Source organism: Diadema antillarum, unplaced genomic scaffold (assembly GCF_040938485.1).
Source record: "Diadema antillarum isolate AM-2024a unplaced genomic scaffold, OU_Dant_1.0 seq00000720_RagTag, whole genome shotgun sequence".
NCBI classification, from domain to species: domain Eukaryota; kingdom Metazoa; phylum Echinodermata; class Echinoidea; order Diadematoida; family Diadematidae; genus Diadema; species Diadema antillarum.
The window spans coordinates 1,290,387-1,308,044 of record NW_027271624.1 but is presented as its reverse complement, the minus strand read 5'-3'; the positions used below and the strand labels follow the sequence as shown (position 1 = coordinate 1,308,044).

The 17,658-nt window shown below is 43.7% G+C and overlaps 2 protein-coding genes across 3 annotated transcripts in view; one reads left to right on the top strand and one right to left on the bottom strand.

Moving 5' to 3' along the window:
• The window catches only part of LOC139738051 (uncharacterized), a 187,391-nt gene that overhangs the window by 817 nt on the left and 168,916 nt on the right, over positions 1 to 17,658 (top strand). The gene's annotated exons all lie outside the window — the stretch shown is intronic.
• Positions 5,757 to 6,902, bottom strand: LOC139738052 (uncharacterized). Its single transcript, XM_071648716.1, has one exon. The coding sequence runs from the start codon at positions 6,811 to 6,813 to the stop codon at positions 5,872 to 5,874; it is 942 nt and encodes a 313-aa protein (XP_071504817.1). The 5' UTR covers positions 6,814 to 6,902; the 3' UTR covers positions 5,757 to 5,871.

The window sequence follows — 17,658 nt, the reverse complement described above, 5'->3', positions numbered from 1 at the left end:
GAAAAAAGAAAATGGATAAAAAGCTGGTTGATATTTGAGAATTCATAATTATGCTAAGCTGATGTGTGATTATTGAATTCATAATTATGCTAAGCTAATGTGTGATTATTGAGCATGAGGTGATGTGATAATGTTTTGACTATTGAGACGTACCGGTACACTGCTGTATGTAGCTAGACACTTTCATAACCTGTTACTAGGGGCAACATATCACTTTGCGTTCAGCTCGCTAACGGAGAATAGAAAGGAAATATGACACCGCTGATCATGGAAACTGATATCAAGTTTGACAGGTAGATAAGTGTCTTGGCAATTGGGTACTCTAGTATCCAGATTAATGCTCTAGATTTTAGCACTTGAGTATGTCCTGGTTCAAGCTCCTTTAAAGCCATCATCTGGTTTAATGGTATCTGTCTGCCCGTACAGGCTGTGAGTTTAATTAAACGCTGTAGAAATTATGTTGATGCTATCATGATTATTACATCTTTGCATATTTATTTGGCTTGCAGTTGTAGACTACCTTTAAAACTTGAGTTGATACAAGGTGCAAATGTACATCTACAAAGAGATATATTTTAACATGATATATGCTAAATTGTGTGCAGATTTATTAAAGTGTCATTTACATTTTGTACATTAAAAAGTGCATAGCTAGAAAGTACCACTAGAAAGAAAAAAAAATGTATTGGTCACATGCTAATGCTGTATATTGTGCATTGATTCCGTGAACTTTTTACATGAGCTCGCAGAGAGAGAGAAAAAAAAGTGATTCTGTTTGTTAGTGAAGCCTTTTTATTGCAGGTACCTTGTAGGAAAATAAACAAACCGCCTAAAGGGGGATTTGTGAATTCCAGGTATGGATTCAAGAATTTATAACAGAGGATCAAGTTTTGTTTTATAGTGCACTGACACTTCACTATGAAAATCTCTGTTTTGCTCAGTTGAGGATACAGTAGCACATGTACAGTGTAATAGTAATATCGTGAAAATATAGTCGTGCAACATGTACACTGTAAGCTCATGGCAGGTCAGATTTCTTGATAGATATAACGAATGAGTTAAAAATTAATTCAGTATGAAATCGAGGAAGCACTTCCTATACATGTCCCCCCCCCCCCCCCCACTCATTTTACAGTACCACTCCACTACCCTAGCCTTATTACATTTTGTAGCTTCCCATGCAGATCAATGTACAAATTTGTACATGTACATGTACAGTAGGATCTTGATTATCCGGCCATCGATTATCTGGATTCTTGTTATCCAGGCGTCGACTGGCTGACATTTTTTTTTGATGTTTTCATGTATTGTCAGTTCCAAATCTCCCTCAAAACAAACACATGTTTAACCCTTATCGTGTGAATGACGGGACATATTTCAATCATCGCAGCAAACTGTAATTGGTTGGACTACGATTTTAAAGGTTACATTTGCAATACCAATCTCTCAAGTATTCATTTGCCCCCAATGAGAAACAAACAAACAAAAATAAACAAACAGAAACCCCTGTAGGTATTATGGTACGGGCCTATGATGTAATACCTAACAATTACTCACCGAGTGGCTAACGGGACGACAGGGCTGAAGTAAAGTACCACCAGGAGGAATGGTAGCCGACCGTATGACAGTAGTGTATGGACTGTAGAAAACACCAGGGCACCAGTAGAGGTGAACAGTGTCCTTGAAATGGGTATTGCACTTCCCGAACTGATATTAAATAATATGGACTAACTCCGAATGCACTTTGGGTGTCCGAAGCCGACAGTGTCCCATATAAATATGTACAAATGATCCAGCGACAGCGTGGAGTAGCCTCCGGGTGCCGCGGCTAGCACAAGCGAGGGTAGGATCCACCGCTGGAGCGCTGGGTCGAAGAACTGCGAGGTCCCTGATAGAGTCTGCACACCACCGACAGCACGCTAGCAGGACCGATGCAGCGATGTAACGACGCGAATCGCGTTGAATGCAGCTACGTAGAAAATCCCCAGGTTGGAGTGTAGAGCATGAAGAAAGGGCGAGTCGCGACATAAAAAGGAGCGAATGTCGCGAGGTATGAAATCCAAGGAAGTGTAATATTCCGTATGAAATGTAATAATCCGTAAGAAATGACAGTCCACGGCGCGAGGTATCATGCGCGAGAAAAGGCGTGGGAAGTAATATACGGACGTGATATGCGGACGTGAGTGACTCCAACGATTAGAACGTGCTCTCAGGATGAAAGCTAATCGTGAAGTGAGGAAGCGTGGAAAATGAAACAGCGTGGTCGGAGAAAACGTGTCACGGACAGGAGCTTTGAGAGTGGTAATTGGCTGGTGAAGGTGTACAGCTCGCCACTAATTGGTAGGTTGTTTCCGTGACAGCAAAACAAGAGGTGTGTTTATGAAAATCCGACTACTGTTGGAATGTGAAATACGCGTACCTCGGCACGATGACAAAGGCGGAGAATGTAGTGCGCGCCTGTCATGTGTCGGCGCACAAAGAAAGTTCGCGAGGATGTTGACAAAATACTGGGGTCGCCAGACAGCGTAATTTACAACAGCCAGAATGCCGGACAATATGATACATAGTAGAAAACCGCTACATTTAGCCCCCTTCCAGATCGCTAGTAGAAGGTCAATGAAGTGAAGACTAAAAACAGGCGATCGATATGAATGAAAGGTAAACAAAGTAGTGGTTGAAAATCTCAGGTATCAAAATACATGTATTGAACGTAACGTGCGGGCCAACGTACTTGCCTACCGGTGCGAGTCGTCCGTGTCGGCTGCTGCGGTTGCGTTGGCTGTGTTGGCGTAGGCTGCTGCCGCTGCTGGGGCTGTGGTGTAGTACGCGGGGCGCTCGGTGTGGTCGCCGGAGTTCTGGCGGGGACGGGTGGAGGTTGCTGGTCCGGTGCGGCTTCTAAGAAGGCGGCCTTTAGGCGGTCGATAGTGACGGTCTCCCTCTTACCGTTGATCTCCAGTGTAAAGTGCTTGGGAGATCGACGCAGCACTTTGTATGGTCCAGTGTATGGCGTCTGTAGAGATCGATGTACACCGTCCCGTCTGACAAAAACATGCGTGGAGTTGTGGAGATGTGTGGGGATGTGAGATGTGGTGTTCTGTTTGCGTGAGTGGGCTGGATGTAGAGTGGACATGTACTCACGTAAACGATGGACATAGTTGGCAGGATCATCTAGTGTGGAGGTGGTGGTTGGGATGACCATCTGACCAGGTAGGACTAGAGTCGTGCCATATAACATCTCGGCAGGCGTACATCCAATATCCTCCTTAATGGTAGACCGTATACCAAGCAGAATGATGGGGAGGAGTTCATACCACTTGTCGCTGTGGTCGTGGGCTTTCAGCGAGGACTTGAGCTGTCGATGAAAACGCTCGACAAGGCCGTTAGCAGCTGGGTGGTATGCTGTGGTGTGAATGTGAGTCGTGCCCAGTGTGTTAGTGAGCTCGTTGAAGAGTGACGACTCAAACTGGCGACCTCGGTCTGTAGTTACAGTAGATGGTACACCGTGCCTGGCTACCCAGTGATGTATGAAGGCTTTGGCGACGGTCTCTGCTGTGATGTCACGGATTGGGATAGCATCTGCCCATCTACTGTACCGGTCTACACATGTGAGGAGGTATTGATATCCACAAGATGGGGGGAGGGGTCCAACGATGTCGATGTGGACATGTTGGAATCGAGCATCTGGAGTGGTGTAGGTGCCCAGTGGAGCCTTGACGTGGCGATGTACCTTGGCTTTTTGACAAGCCACACATGACCTGGCCCACTGGCGTACATCTCGTTGCATGTTAGGCCATACGAAGCGTGATGAGACGAGCTTCTGTGTAGCACGAATTCCTGGGTGGGAGATGTCGTGCAGTGTGTGAAAGACTGTCCTTCTGTGTGACATGGGGACATAAGGACGTTGGATTCCAGTGGAGACGTCGCACCAAATCTCACCAGTACCATCAGGCAGGGGGAGACGCCTGAATGAAAGGGATGGTAACTGCTGAGTTGTCGCCCACTCGTCGTCGTCTTCCTGATCGTTGGCGAGCTGCCGTAGATTGACGACGGAGGATGTATGAAGTGCGTCGACGTGTATGCGTGAAAGTGCGTCGGCTACAGTGTTGTTGTGACCACTAACATGGCGTATGTCAGTAGTGAACTGTGAGATGTAGTCCAAGTGACGTACTTCACGGGGGGAATGACGGTCTGGCTTGGCCTGGAATGCGTAGGTAAGGGGCTTATGGTCCGGGAAAAGGATGAAAGGACGTCCTTCTAGCAGATAGCGAAAGTGCCGCACCGCTAAGTAGGCTGCTAGAAGCTCACGACCAAAAGCACTGTAGCGTGTCTCAGCAGGCTTAAGTTTCTGGGAAAAGAAGGCGATGGGGTACCACTCACCGTGCGAAAACTGCTGCAAAACGCCACCTACAGCCGTATCTGAAGCGTCTACCATAAGACTGGTAGGTAGACCAGATGAAGGATGTGTCAACATGGTGGCGCTGGCAAGAGCTGCTTTCACGCGAGTGAAGGAAGTCTCACACTCCGGTGTCCATGGGATGGGCTTGTTGCTGCGTTTGGGGAGATCGCGCAATGCGTTTGTGAGGGGTGTGAGCATTGCAGCAGCACTGGGGATGAATCGTCTGTAGAAATTGACGAGCCCAAGGAAGCGTCGAAGTTGCTTGATGGACGAAGGACGAGGGAAATCGTGAATGACTTTCACCTTCTCGGGTAGTGGACTAATGCCGTGCTGGTCGACGTGGTGACCGAGGAAATCCAGCTCGTTCGCACCGAATACGCACTTGGCTGGGTTGATGACCACTCCGTATTCGGTGAGCCGTGCGAACAGAGTATGGAGGTGACGTGCATGTTCCTCAGGGGACTCACTGGCGATGAGGAGGTCGTCGATGTAGGCAAAGACGAAAGGCAGGCCTCGGGTAACCTCATCGATGAAACGTTGGAAGGACTGGGCCGCATTCCGCAGACCAAACGGCATGCGAGTGAACTCGAACATCCCAAATGGTGTGGTGATGGCAGTCTTTGGGACGTCGTCTGGGTGAACTGGGATTTGGTGGTATGCACGAACCAAGTCTATCTTAGTGAAGATGGACTTGCCTTGGAGTTGGGCAGTAAAGTCGTGCAGATGGGGAATTGGGTACTGGTCGGGTATCGTCCTGGCGTTGAGGGCGCGATAATCCCCGCACGGTCGCCAGTCTCCCGGGGTTTTCTTGGGCACCATGTGTAGTGGGGATGACCAGTTGCTGCTGGAGGGACGGATGATACCCAGCTCTAACATGTGTTCAAACTCTGCCTTGGCGATGGTGAGGCGGTCTGCTGCCAAGCGACGTGGTCGGGCTGCCACGGGGGGTCCACGGGTAACTATGTGATGAGTTACCGAATGTTTCACGGCCTTCTGATCATAGGTAGGGCGAGTGATAGGATACTGTTGGACGATAGTATCATACCTATGATCGTCCGGCCGAGAGAACATCGGGCTCACGATGGAGGGAGAGTTGTGGGCGCAGACACCATTGACAGAAAGGTGTGTAGTGGAGTCAATGAGCTTGTGGTGTTTGACATCCACTAACAGACCAAAATGTCGCAAGAAATCTGCCCCGATGATGGGTGTAGGCACATCTGCTATGATGAAAATCCATCGAAAGGTGCGACGGAGACCAAAATCGAGCGTGAGTGAGCGCTCTCCATAAGTGGTGATAGAAGACTTGTTCACCGCCTGTAGATGAAATGTGGGCGAAGAATTAGTCTTATCACCTGCTGAAGGAGGAAGGACGCTGACTTCAGCTCCAGTGTCGACTAAAAAGCGTGTGCCGTGTTGTCTATCTGTGATGTAAAATAGGCGACCTGTTGTATCACTGCCAGAGGGACTCGTCGCCGCTAATCTCTGGCTGGGCCGTTTCCCTGCTGTTGTGGTGGATGCGGCTTTTGTTTGCGCCGCGAACAGGGTGAGCGACACTGCTGGGCGTCATCGCCGAACTTCCAGTGGTAGTAACACTCACTACCGGCGTGGCGCTGTTTAGAGTCGGCTCGCTTCCGTGAAGAACCACGCGACCCGCTTCCACGGCCGCGGTTGCTGCCTCGGGAACGCTGGCGCCCACGCTCGTCGAGACGGGAAGCTATCGCGTACACCTGTGTCGTCAGCATGGCGACCTGTGCTGTGAGGTGCGCTACGGGATCTGCCGCCGGGGGACTGGGAGACGTCGGTGGGGGAGTAGCCGACGGAACGGGGAAAGACTGAGGCATGGACGGCGGAGCTGTCACAGTAGCGACCGATAGGGGCGTGGCGACCTCTATGATTTTGTCCGCCAATTCAGCGACCTGCTCAATAGAGACTTCCGTGGATGTGGAGGCCAAGATCTGCTGAACGTTGCGTGGTAAGCGCTGCAAGAACAGCTGTTTCAAGATGCTGTCTTCCAAGGTCGCGTCGCCGAGCAGCTGCTTCATACGACGAAGGAGTTGTGAAGGTTTGCGGTCGCCTAACTCCTCCGCTGTGAGTAACTGGTGGAGCCGCCGCTGCTCCGATACGGTCGTCCGCTTTATGAGCTCGGCCTTCACCTTGTCATACGCGTCGGTGGTGGGAGGGGAGATTATGAATTCTCTCACTTCCTGTGCGATCTCCGGCTGCAGGGAGGAGATTACGTATGCGAAACGCGTCTGCTGAGTAGTAATACTCCTGGTGACGAATTGCGCTTCCACCTGCGCGAACCAGAGTGCGGGATCGTTCGGCCAGAAGGGAGGGAGCTTGAGGCTAACCGCCGTGACCGCTGGCGTGGATGTCGCGGCAGCCGGGGTGGCGTTACCCTCGTCGCCGTCGGCCATTGTAGAAGTGAAGGAAGGAGGATGAGAAGACGTGAAGTCGGCCCTAAACTATCACGTCGGGGTCACCAATGTAGGTATTATGGTACGGGCCTATGATGTAATACCTAACAATTACTCACCGAGTGGCTAACGGGACGACAGGGCTGAAGTAAAGTACCACCAGGAGGAATGGTAGCCGACCGTATGACAGTAGTGTATGGACTGTAGAAAACACCAGGGCACCAGTAGAGGTGAACAGTGTCCTTGAAATGGGTATTGCACTTCCCGAACTGATATTAAATAATATGGACTAACTCCGAATGCACTTTGGGTGTCCGAAGCCGACAGTGTCCCATATAAATATGTACAAATGATCCAGCGACAGCGTGGAGTAGCCTCCGGGTGCCGCGGCTAGCACAAGCGAGGGTAGGATCCACCGCTGGAGCGCTGGGTCGAAGAACTGCGAGGTCCCTGATAGAGTCTGCACACCACCGACAGCACGCTAGCAGGACCGATGCAGCGATGTAACGACGCGAATCGCGTTGAATGCAGCTACGTAGAAAATCCCCAGGTTGGAGTGTAGAGCATGAAGAAAGGGCGAGTCGCGACATAAAAAGGAGCGAATGTCGCGAGGTATGAAATCCAAGGAAGTGTAATATTCCGTATGAAATGTAATAATCCGTAAGAAATGACAGTCCACGGCGCGAGGTATCATGCGCGAGAAAAGGCGTGGGAAGTAATATACGGACGTGATATGCGGACGTGAGTGACTCCAACGATTAGAACGTGCTCTCAGGATGAAAGCTAATCGTGAAGTGAGGAAGCGTGGAAAATGAAACAGCGTGGTCGGAGAAAACGTGTCACGGACAGGAGCTTTGAGAGTGGTAATTGGCTGGTGAAGGTGTACAGCTCGCCACTAATTGGTAGGTTGTTTCCGTGACAGCAAAACAAGAGGTGTGTTTATGAAAATCCGACTACTGTTGGAATGTGAAATACGCGTACCTCGGCACGATGACAAAGGCGGAGAATGTAGTGCGCGCCTGTCATGTGTCGGCGCACAAAGAAAGTTCGCGAGGATGTTGACAAAATACTGGGGTCGCCAGACAGCGTAATTTACAACAGCCAGAATGCCGGACAATATGATACATAGTAGAAAACCGCTACACCCCCAACCTTCAAGTGGAATTCTTCTATAAATGTATTCATTAATATACATGTAGCTTTTCAATTGCTTGTACGTGTAGTAATATATCTTTCTTGGAGTTTCTTAAATTACTAAAAGTCTGTGGTATTGGCTCAACAAGCAATGACCAATAATCCCTAATTGAGTGAAGAAGAAAGACAGGTGTACAAGCTAAAGTGGCAAGCCTCGCGCAGGATGACGGAGGTTAGAAGTGTTGCCACATTACATGCTGTTAACTTTATGAGCTATGACATATTGCATGTTTCACGCCTGATCAAAAGCCAAAAATGGGCTCTTATACAAAAGTACTTGTGTGACTCCACTCTAACTGCATTATGCTTGGCAAAAGAGTCTGTTTTGGTTTTGGAATACTGTTTGTATCATAGAGCAACAGTGCTCGGGCTCTTGGCACAGGAATGACTGTTTGTCAAAAGCTGTGGTTGGATCTTCCCCTTTGCCTGGTTAGCTTGATGTATGCATGGGGAGCCAAGTGCCAATAGACGTAGCCCCCAACCTGAATTTGTGCATGTGTTTTTCTTCTCATCATTTTAGTGGCCAACTATTCACAAATTCAGGCCACACAGATGTCTAGATTGGGTGCTAAATAATACTGAGCAGTGTTATTGTCAAATTTAGAAGGAAATATATATATATTTTTTCAGAATACTTTGTATGTTTTTAACTAGTTTGGCATCATTTATAGTTTAAAACCATTCTCCGTCTATATCCCTCAACAGTTTTATGTAATGAGCCTATCAAAATGTGAAATGTCCTGGTGTTGCAGGGGTGTGATTATGGTCATGCATTTGGCAAAAAGTGAATTCTGTCATTCTCCTTTTTGATCTCATTTGTTAGTGCTTCATTTCACATGAGGTTTTACTTTTTGGAAGATAGTTCACGTATAGTATCTGAATTGAGTTTGATTCTGATCTACATTGAAAGCTGGGATAAGTTTTTGCATCAGATGAGCGATGTGCGGTGTCTAATCTATACCTTTTTATTGCCGCGGGGCCCCGCGAGACCCTGGAATCATCTTAAAAGTCTTCTCCCTGTCTCTTTTCCCTTTTCTGACCCTGCTACCTCTCCTTTCCCTCCAGATCTCTCGCTTGATGTCATAGGTTTTGTTTATTGTCACCGGGTATTGATCCTTTCTGTGGGACGTTCAGAGCACTGTCGCTTGACCTTGCTCCGGATAAAACACGAATGAGGTCATTAAAAGACAACACTCTCCTCGCACTACCCACATTTATGTGTACAAGCAATGTATGTAGCACTCCCCGCATGCTTACACATTACGTAAAGACCAGTCACTGTGTACACAACAATCCACAATGTGTGCGTGGGCCAACTGAATAAATCTTGACTGTTTTGATTTCATTGCAGTTATTGTACTCTTTCACGGAAACTTAATTGAAAGTAGCATGCACTTAATTTTTTTTCCTTCTTGTTCAAAGGACCTACTACAAGGTCATTCTTGATGCAAAAGCTTTGTACACACACTCATATAATCAACATGAAATGCTTTTTTGGTACCTCCTATGCGTGGGGTGTGTGGATTACCAACCCTTTCTGTGTGTCAACAAACAAAACATTGCCCAGTATGTACTGTTAAAGAGATACACTGCATTAACTATTATGATGACATGAGTATATGTACGTGAGTATAAAGATGACACTACGCATTAAAGAGATTGCCCAACAAGGTATACAACACAATGTTATATGTACAGTTTGTAAGTTCTACACTACAACCTGTATGTGAGGCCATTTTAGCATTAGTACTATACAATGTATACAAGTAAACATTGTAGGCCTACATTGTATTTACTAAGTGTACCCCTGCTGTATGCACAAATGATTAGCCATGTTCTAAGAGCCTGCATACCACACCAATGAAACACACTGTGACCTGAGAACATTAAAAAAAAAAAATTAACGTAATGTTTCATTTGACCTCTTGACTTGAGTGGATACAGACACACAAATGTTACATACAAAGTGTACCGATATATCACTATGAACGTTGTACATTGTACGTGTACATGCTAATGAAATGGTCTGCAGTTACCATACATGTATGTAGTGTATGTTGTACATCCTGGATATTAAACAGCATTTATGGTCACTTTGTGATGTTTGTAATTAGCATTTTTGTTTGTATACTGTTACTGACTGTAATACAAATGCCCTTTTTACAGTAACTTTCTTTCAGATTTCTTTCTAATCTGAAGTTCTAGAGTGCAAAACCCATACCTGCACACACAGGTAGAGAATAACCTGAAAAATACATACTACAAGTACAATTATGTGCGTTGCGACCTTGGAATATAAAATTGCTTTTCCAAGAATCGGCTCTTAGTGCATATTAAACCAGCTGCTGGGCAGTAAATCCAGTCAACTTTTCCCTCCTGAACAAAAGGCCCTATGCGGTACATTATACAACTACCTGGTATTACATGAGTAAATGTGCACATTGTACTGTACATTTTGAATGTGTGTGCACAGTATTTTAGCAGCCCTGGCAGATGTTCTTTAGGTGATTGTCAACAGCTTCTTTCCATCATATGAAATTGGTATGACTGTGTGTGTGTGTGTGTGTGTGTGTGTGTGTGTGCAGTCATTGTTGGAGCTTGCGTGTATGGTTGTATTTAATCCCACCTTGATGACAATGTGATACATGCTGTATGTACCCTTGATGACTCTGGGTGGTGCCCTATTCATTATGTTGTTGGAATCAGCCTTCAGCCACGCTGTTGTGTCTACCGTATCTCTATAATAATAAAGGCTCTTTTTCAGTGGAACAGAAATTATGTGTTCTACCTTGTATGGCTTGCTTTTCTGGATGTCACACCCTATAGACTCCTCTGTAGTCATATAGGGAGCTGTTAAAGGAATTACATACAGTCGTACACTGTATCATTATGGCATACAGTTTAAATTTATACCTCTTGTTGCAAAAGCTATGACAACAACTTGAAGAACAAGAGTGTTGCATATATTAGTTTCTGGTGAAATGTATTAAGATATCAGGTCCTACAACGTAGGCCTATTGTACATTGTACATATCTAGTACTCACTGATAAAGCCCTATTGAATTTTAATTCTGGCGATTCAAAAGCTGTTCATTCAAGTCTCTCTCTCTTTCCTTGCCTCACGTTAAATCAACATTAATGAGCAATATGACTTAAAAGAGACACAATCCTTGTGCTGTTGAAATGACTACAATGTACAGGCCCATCAATGTGTCAAGCAGGTTTTAAAGGACTATTTAAGTATAGGCCTATAGGCCTACAGTGTAATTAGTCAAGTTCTTATGACTTTTGCAATACTCTGTCTGAAAAAAAGTCATTGAGAAAGTGTGGTACAAATGTAGAAGTATACAATTACCTGTATGTAACATGATGTTGACAGATTCCTGGTTATACAACTGGTAGTATACATGTAGAGTGTGCTACAGCAATATTCATAGATGCCTATCTTTTTTTTTTTCAGTTGTGATTGATCAATATCAGTATATCAGGGAGCTGAGCATAATGGAACCCCTTTCCCAGCCATATGGCAGAGTATTGATTCAGTTGTATGCCTTGATTGCGGAACAGATTCACTACACAGCTCTACAAAATTTAAGTGACCCCCCTTCCTTTAGTGGTTGAACTCTTAACATCACACATGCATAGGATGGTGTACATGCTGATGAAGTAGAGGTCAAAAGTGCAACCCTGCAAATGGTAGATAGCGTTCGCTTGCTCGCGCTATGAATGTTGTGCTGCATTAGTATGTACATGTATGTGCACATGTAGTGTACCAATATTGCGTTGATCGGAGTAATATTTTGTTGCGAATATATTGTTTAGCACTTTTGTCGTGTTTGGCATGGATCCTGTGAGCTTTGTACAACCATGGCACTGTAAACGTTGCTGTATTAAAGTGATGTGCACTACAGATCAGTTTTATGTATCCTAAAGTTTCTTTGCACTTAAAAATGGTGTCAATACCTACTATATTTGATAATGTGTCCAGTTGCAGGTTGTTTCTACAGGAGGGGTAGGGGTAGGGGAGTTTTCATCTGATGGTTACTGTAGAGTGTAGTAAATGCTCTGCATCTTTGTGTAGCAAGGTACATTTATTGTACATTGTGCACCATACAAATTGTATCTTCTCAAATTGCCTTTTCTCATTTTCTGAAATGGTATCTTTCTTGTGGTATGGTAACTTTGACAGCCAATACAAGTTTATGTGGGCCTAGTTCTTATACCACAACTTGGTATTTTATATCAAATTGATCTTTACACTCTACTTGGTTTAGCGGCTTTAGTGTAATAGCGTGTGTTGGTCCGTACAGTGTAATGAGCCCATTGCCCATATTGCATTCTTGCCGTAGAAAATGTACTTAACAATGTGCTTTCTACCATTGCACATGGCAGACTATAGAAATTTCACTTGTTGGTTTTGTCTTTTACAGTGCACATGTTGGTAGACAAAGGGACCCCTGGATATTTAACATAGTTTCTGTTGTGCCAAGACAATGAGTAGCATTGTTTATAAAATGATAATGGTAGCCTTTCTCCGTGATTGATCTTAAAGGAGCCATTTTACTTTCCATGTGTGCTCATCAGTCAGTAGTTGGCATTGCAAAGTAAATCAGGCCTGAGGAGGAGGATGCATGTTGTCAAAACTCTGGAAGTGTTATGATAGCCAGCATTAAAGCTTGGCAGGAATCGTCCAGGAAATGCCTGCCTTTCTACGACTTCCTGGACAGGCGTTATGGCTGCCTCTGAGTTCCCTCCAACTTTAAAGGCGCAGTATTGGCCTGGGCGAAATCCACCTTCCTCTCATTTCCATTCCCTTTCTTTTAAGTGTTTAGGGCCTACAGGTAGTATTATGCAGATAATGATATACAGTGTAGTGCTGTAACCTTGAGCTATAGGGTAGCTTGCTGTGTTGCAAGTTCTACCAGTACATTACATAAAACAATCTTATAGCAAGGAAGGAATATGGCAGAGGAACTATATGTATACTACTAGTAGTAGGGAGGAGATTCAACTTTGAGTAGTACCAGTGTGCAGAGTGATAGTATTACTGTGTTAATGTTCTCACCAAATACATGGAAGTAAGCTCCAAAAGTCCTTCGTTTCATACTTTGATAGTTTTCGTGTAATATTTTCAGTCTCTTTCTGTATGTTTTTTTGTTGTTCTTGTTTTAGAGTGAGCTTTTTGCCTACATTTAGAAGCCTTCAGAGTTCGTAGAAGTTCATTGGTGCAGTTGAGATGTGGATTTACATTGTATGCTCTACACCATCAGCCCTGTATAAAGCCCTCTACAGTCTGTTCTGTTGTGTAACTACTCTTATTGGCAGTACAAAGCAAACACAGGAAAATCAAGCAAGTTCTTTTAAATTTCAAGTTCCCTTTTTGCACCCCTTGGTTTCTCTCCATCAAAATACAGTATGGATCGAGGGCTCTTTGCTTTGGGCATTATTATTAGGCTAGTATACAACCGGTGACAGTAAAATACAAGGTTTAATACAATGTACAGCTTTGCATGTGCTGTAGTGATATATCTTTTTGTTTAATATGTTGGAATACATTGTATGTGTGACTATGATCAAAATCTTTTTCAGGAATGTACAGATCTGAATGTTGGGCCGTGTGTCATCCTCTTTACTTCATACAAACAGAATTACTTAATGTAGAGAGTTCAATTTTTAACTAAAACTGTATTCATTCAGCTTTACATTTACAAATGTACCATTGATTGAGTTTGTCTCTTGGTGGTAGAGATCTATGATCAACTGTCGTGAATTTTAGATTAAAGTGTAGATGACTTTTGTACCCTAGTACTTAGGAAGTGACCATATTCAGCAACAAAATGGAGTCTTTATTTACACAGGGTACGCTATAGTTCAAACAACAGTGTTTACCTGAACTTTTACAGGTCGAGTGATTCTTATTCTAATTTCGCTATTCAGCATTTTATCTAAAACCAGCTGTCATTTTCTTGAAACTATTAAAAAGCTGAGTGTGTTAATACTCCTGCATTTAGCTGGGGTAGGCTTGTAAGAGACCATCACTAAACAAGCATCACTATTGTCCACTGCATTGTACGTAGTACAAATGTACACTTGTACATGTATAGCTCTGAAATGTAATATTTTTGTGTGTAAACATGACATCAGATGCAACAAGCTTTAGACATTAATGTGCAAAGAAGTAGTTGTTATTAGTTTGCTTATTTGTGGCATGCTGAAGCTTTGATGTTTAAAATATCTGGTATTTGTTCATGAAATCATGTAGGCCTATTTTGTGAACAGAGCACCTATCAGTTGAGAGCCTTCTATCGTGCATGTGCTTGCTTTCCCTTGAAAAATGTTTATTGGTTGTGAGGTAATAACATCATCACTTAAATCAATTTGTGTAAAATGTGGTTATGAGCAGTATTCTTATTTTGTTCAAAACATTTCAAAGTCTGAGATTCTGTCACTTTCTAATATGGTTGTCCGTATTTATGGAGCTTACAGTACCTTTCTGTGATATTACTCATTTTAATACAGTAGTGCAATCATGTGGAAATTGAGTCGGCCGGTTTTACTGCAAGTGGAACTTACACATACTGTACATGTAGGCCTATACTTTGTACGTTGTAGATAAGTCATAGAATGATCTGCAGAGCTGTCATTATTGTGCACGAAATGAAATATGGTGGCAGATGCTTAAAAGACATCCTTACATACAAAATATATTTTGCATGCATCATCCATGACTTCCTATTAAAAGTTTGCCAGTACAAGATATGCAGGCCCTACATAACGTACAATGTAAGTTTCTTTGCGCACATGCCGATACATGTGTCCCCGCGGGAGATGATATGATTTAATTGTAGGGTTGAATTTCTATCATGGAGTAACACTACCAGCAACTATGAGCTGAATGTGGTGCAAATCAAGTTGTCAAAGTGGAATGGTGTAATTCATCTGGGCATCGCGGCTGTGAGAGACACAGCTTTGAGTATCACCTTACATGTTTGAGGAGGTTATGTTGACAAGATTGATATAGTACAGTGGTCTTTGTGCGGGTTGTGATTTCACATGGTAGTTCACGATTGTACTGGAATGTTTTACACAGACAGTGCAAAAGGGTTTGCATGTATTGAATATTGCTATTTTTTAAACGTAAAACTGCATACAACATGTATCTGCCTGGTGTTAATTAGTGGCATTTGTCCTCATATAAGGCCAAGTAAAAAAAGAAACCAGTTTCTCGTCCTCGCGCGCATCGATTTTGGCCGCCGCATCGATTTTTTTACTATTTACTATTTTCAAAATGGCGCTGAAAATACCAAGAAATTCATAATTCTCGTCCCAGCCCGCTCCCCGCCCGCATCGATTTTCAGTTGCCGCATCGACTTTGTTGATATTTACTATTTTTTCGAATTCACCTACCAATCGTGATGTCTTATTTCTAATTACGCCTTGCGTCCTCTACTTAGCTGTAGTACAGCTGTAGCTTCTGTAGTGCGTATGTAACAACGCATGTATTTCACACTGCGAGCTCGGCAAGAAGGAATGACCCACAAGGCAGTTGAACTGTAGTTGGATGGGCGGCGGGCCTGGGCTGTGATGTACAGCGCACTCGGTACGTCGTGATGTAGACAGGACGTTGAGCACCTTCTGTTCATTTCTCTCGTGCTGTTGCCCGCTTCGTGTGCTGCTAGATTGATTGCGCAATGTAACCACAAACCCCGTTATTACGAGATCCGTGGGACCGGCGATATTACCTCATTATAACCGGTACCTCGTTATAACCATACTCATTAAAAACAAAGAAAAACATAAGCATGACGTCATATACCCATCCATGAAACTTAAACATATCCTTTGCGTTATTATTACACAATTATTGAGCGTTATTATTGAGAGAATAAAGGGAGATTATTTGTGAATTAGATGAAGAAATAGAGGCTGAAATGATAAGTTAATTCTTTATTGTAATTCTTGTTTGTTAAGCTTTTTCTAAACACCAGTGCAAATATGGGGGCAAACATATACTGTAGAGTAACATACAGGCCTTGTTTACCGTAACTTGCTAGGTATTTTTACGCTGTTGGTGCCCAGCGGGAATGCGACGATTTCATGAATCATTTCGGCTGTATCTGGTGCTGTACATGTACAATGTATGATCGTTGCGCCCAAATGGATTAAAAATGCGTTCTTTATTTTCTTCCGAAAATCTCTTCGCGTTTTGTACGACCGTTCTTGAAAATATGTGACAGGATTGAATGTGGGAGGTTGTCATCCTGTTTACGCAAATCTGTACCAGATCTATTCAAACTAATAAATGCGTTTGTTTCTTTTTCTGATTTAGGTTAACATGCGTCATTCAACTTTTTTTACGCTACTGTCACCTGGCGAGATCGCGATGATTTCAGAGTAACATACGTGCGTTGTTTACCGCTAACTTGCGAGGTATTTTACGCTGTTGGTGCCCAGCGGGAATTCGATAATTTCATGAATCATTTGGCTGTAATTATATATAATGTATGATCGTTGCGCTCAAAGGGATTAAAAATGCGTTCTTTATTTTCTTCCGAAAATCTCTTCGCGTTTTGTACATCCGTTCTTGAACTGTTGAATGCGTTTGTTTCTATTTCCGAGCACCGATTAAGTACGTTAACATGCGTTATTCAACAATTTTTACGCTACTATGTCACCCGGCGAGATCGCAATGATTTCATTCATTATTTCTGCTTTGATCATACACACTCATATTTAAATTATCATTTGTTAAATGATAATGAACAAATCCAGATCTGTTCAAACTAATAAATGCGTTTGCTTCTTTTTCTGAACACCGATTAAGTATAGGTTAACATGCGTTACTCAAATATTTTAACGCTACTGTCACCCGGCGGGATCGGGGAGATGATTTTATTATTTCGGCTTTAATCATCCAAACTCATATTTGCTCAAAACCAGCAAAAGAACTGGAAGTCGGAACTAAAATTGGAAAGGATGTAATGATGAGTTGCACATGCATTCCAATTGTCCATTTTTGGTCAAATTTTATTGTCGCTACATGAAAAGTTTTTGAATGCGTTATCTATTTTATTTTCTCGTTGAGCTGTGGTCTGACCTCATATCACGCACGCGTTTCTCGCGAAAAAGAAAACGGAATGATTATGTTTAATAATTAATAGGAACATCGGAAGGTGTTCCTGTGTCTTATCGCATGATTAAGAAGAAAACATGGAAGGAACGGTTCTCTGCAAAACGGGAAAAGACGTGGATAGCGAGATTTCGGTTTCCAATGTTTCATTTGTCGCGTGTTTGAAAGCGGCAATTTGGTCAAGAAATGGAACCTTGTTATATCCGATCAAATTGTTTATGTTTTTCTTTATCATGATTTAGCGAAATTGTCCTCGTTATAACCGGAATCTCGTTATGACCGAACACGTTATAACCGATTCGTTCTGCCATTACACGCAAAGGAAAACGGGACGGACGCGATCACCTCGTTATAAGCGGTTCCTCGTTATAACCGAACTCGTTATAACGGGGTTTCCCTGTAGTAGAGGGGACCAGCCAGCCAGCATAGCATGCGTTCTGGAGCTGGAAAAAAAAGCGTGGAGTGATGGAGAGAACCGATCTCAAGCGCATGTGTGCATAGCGAACGGCTTTAAATAGTGA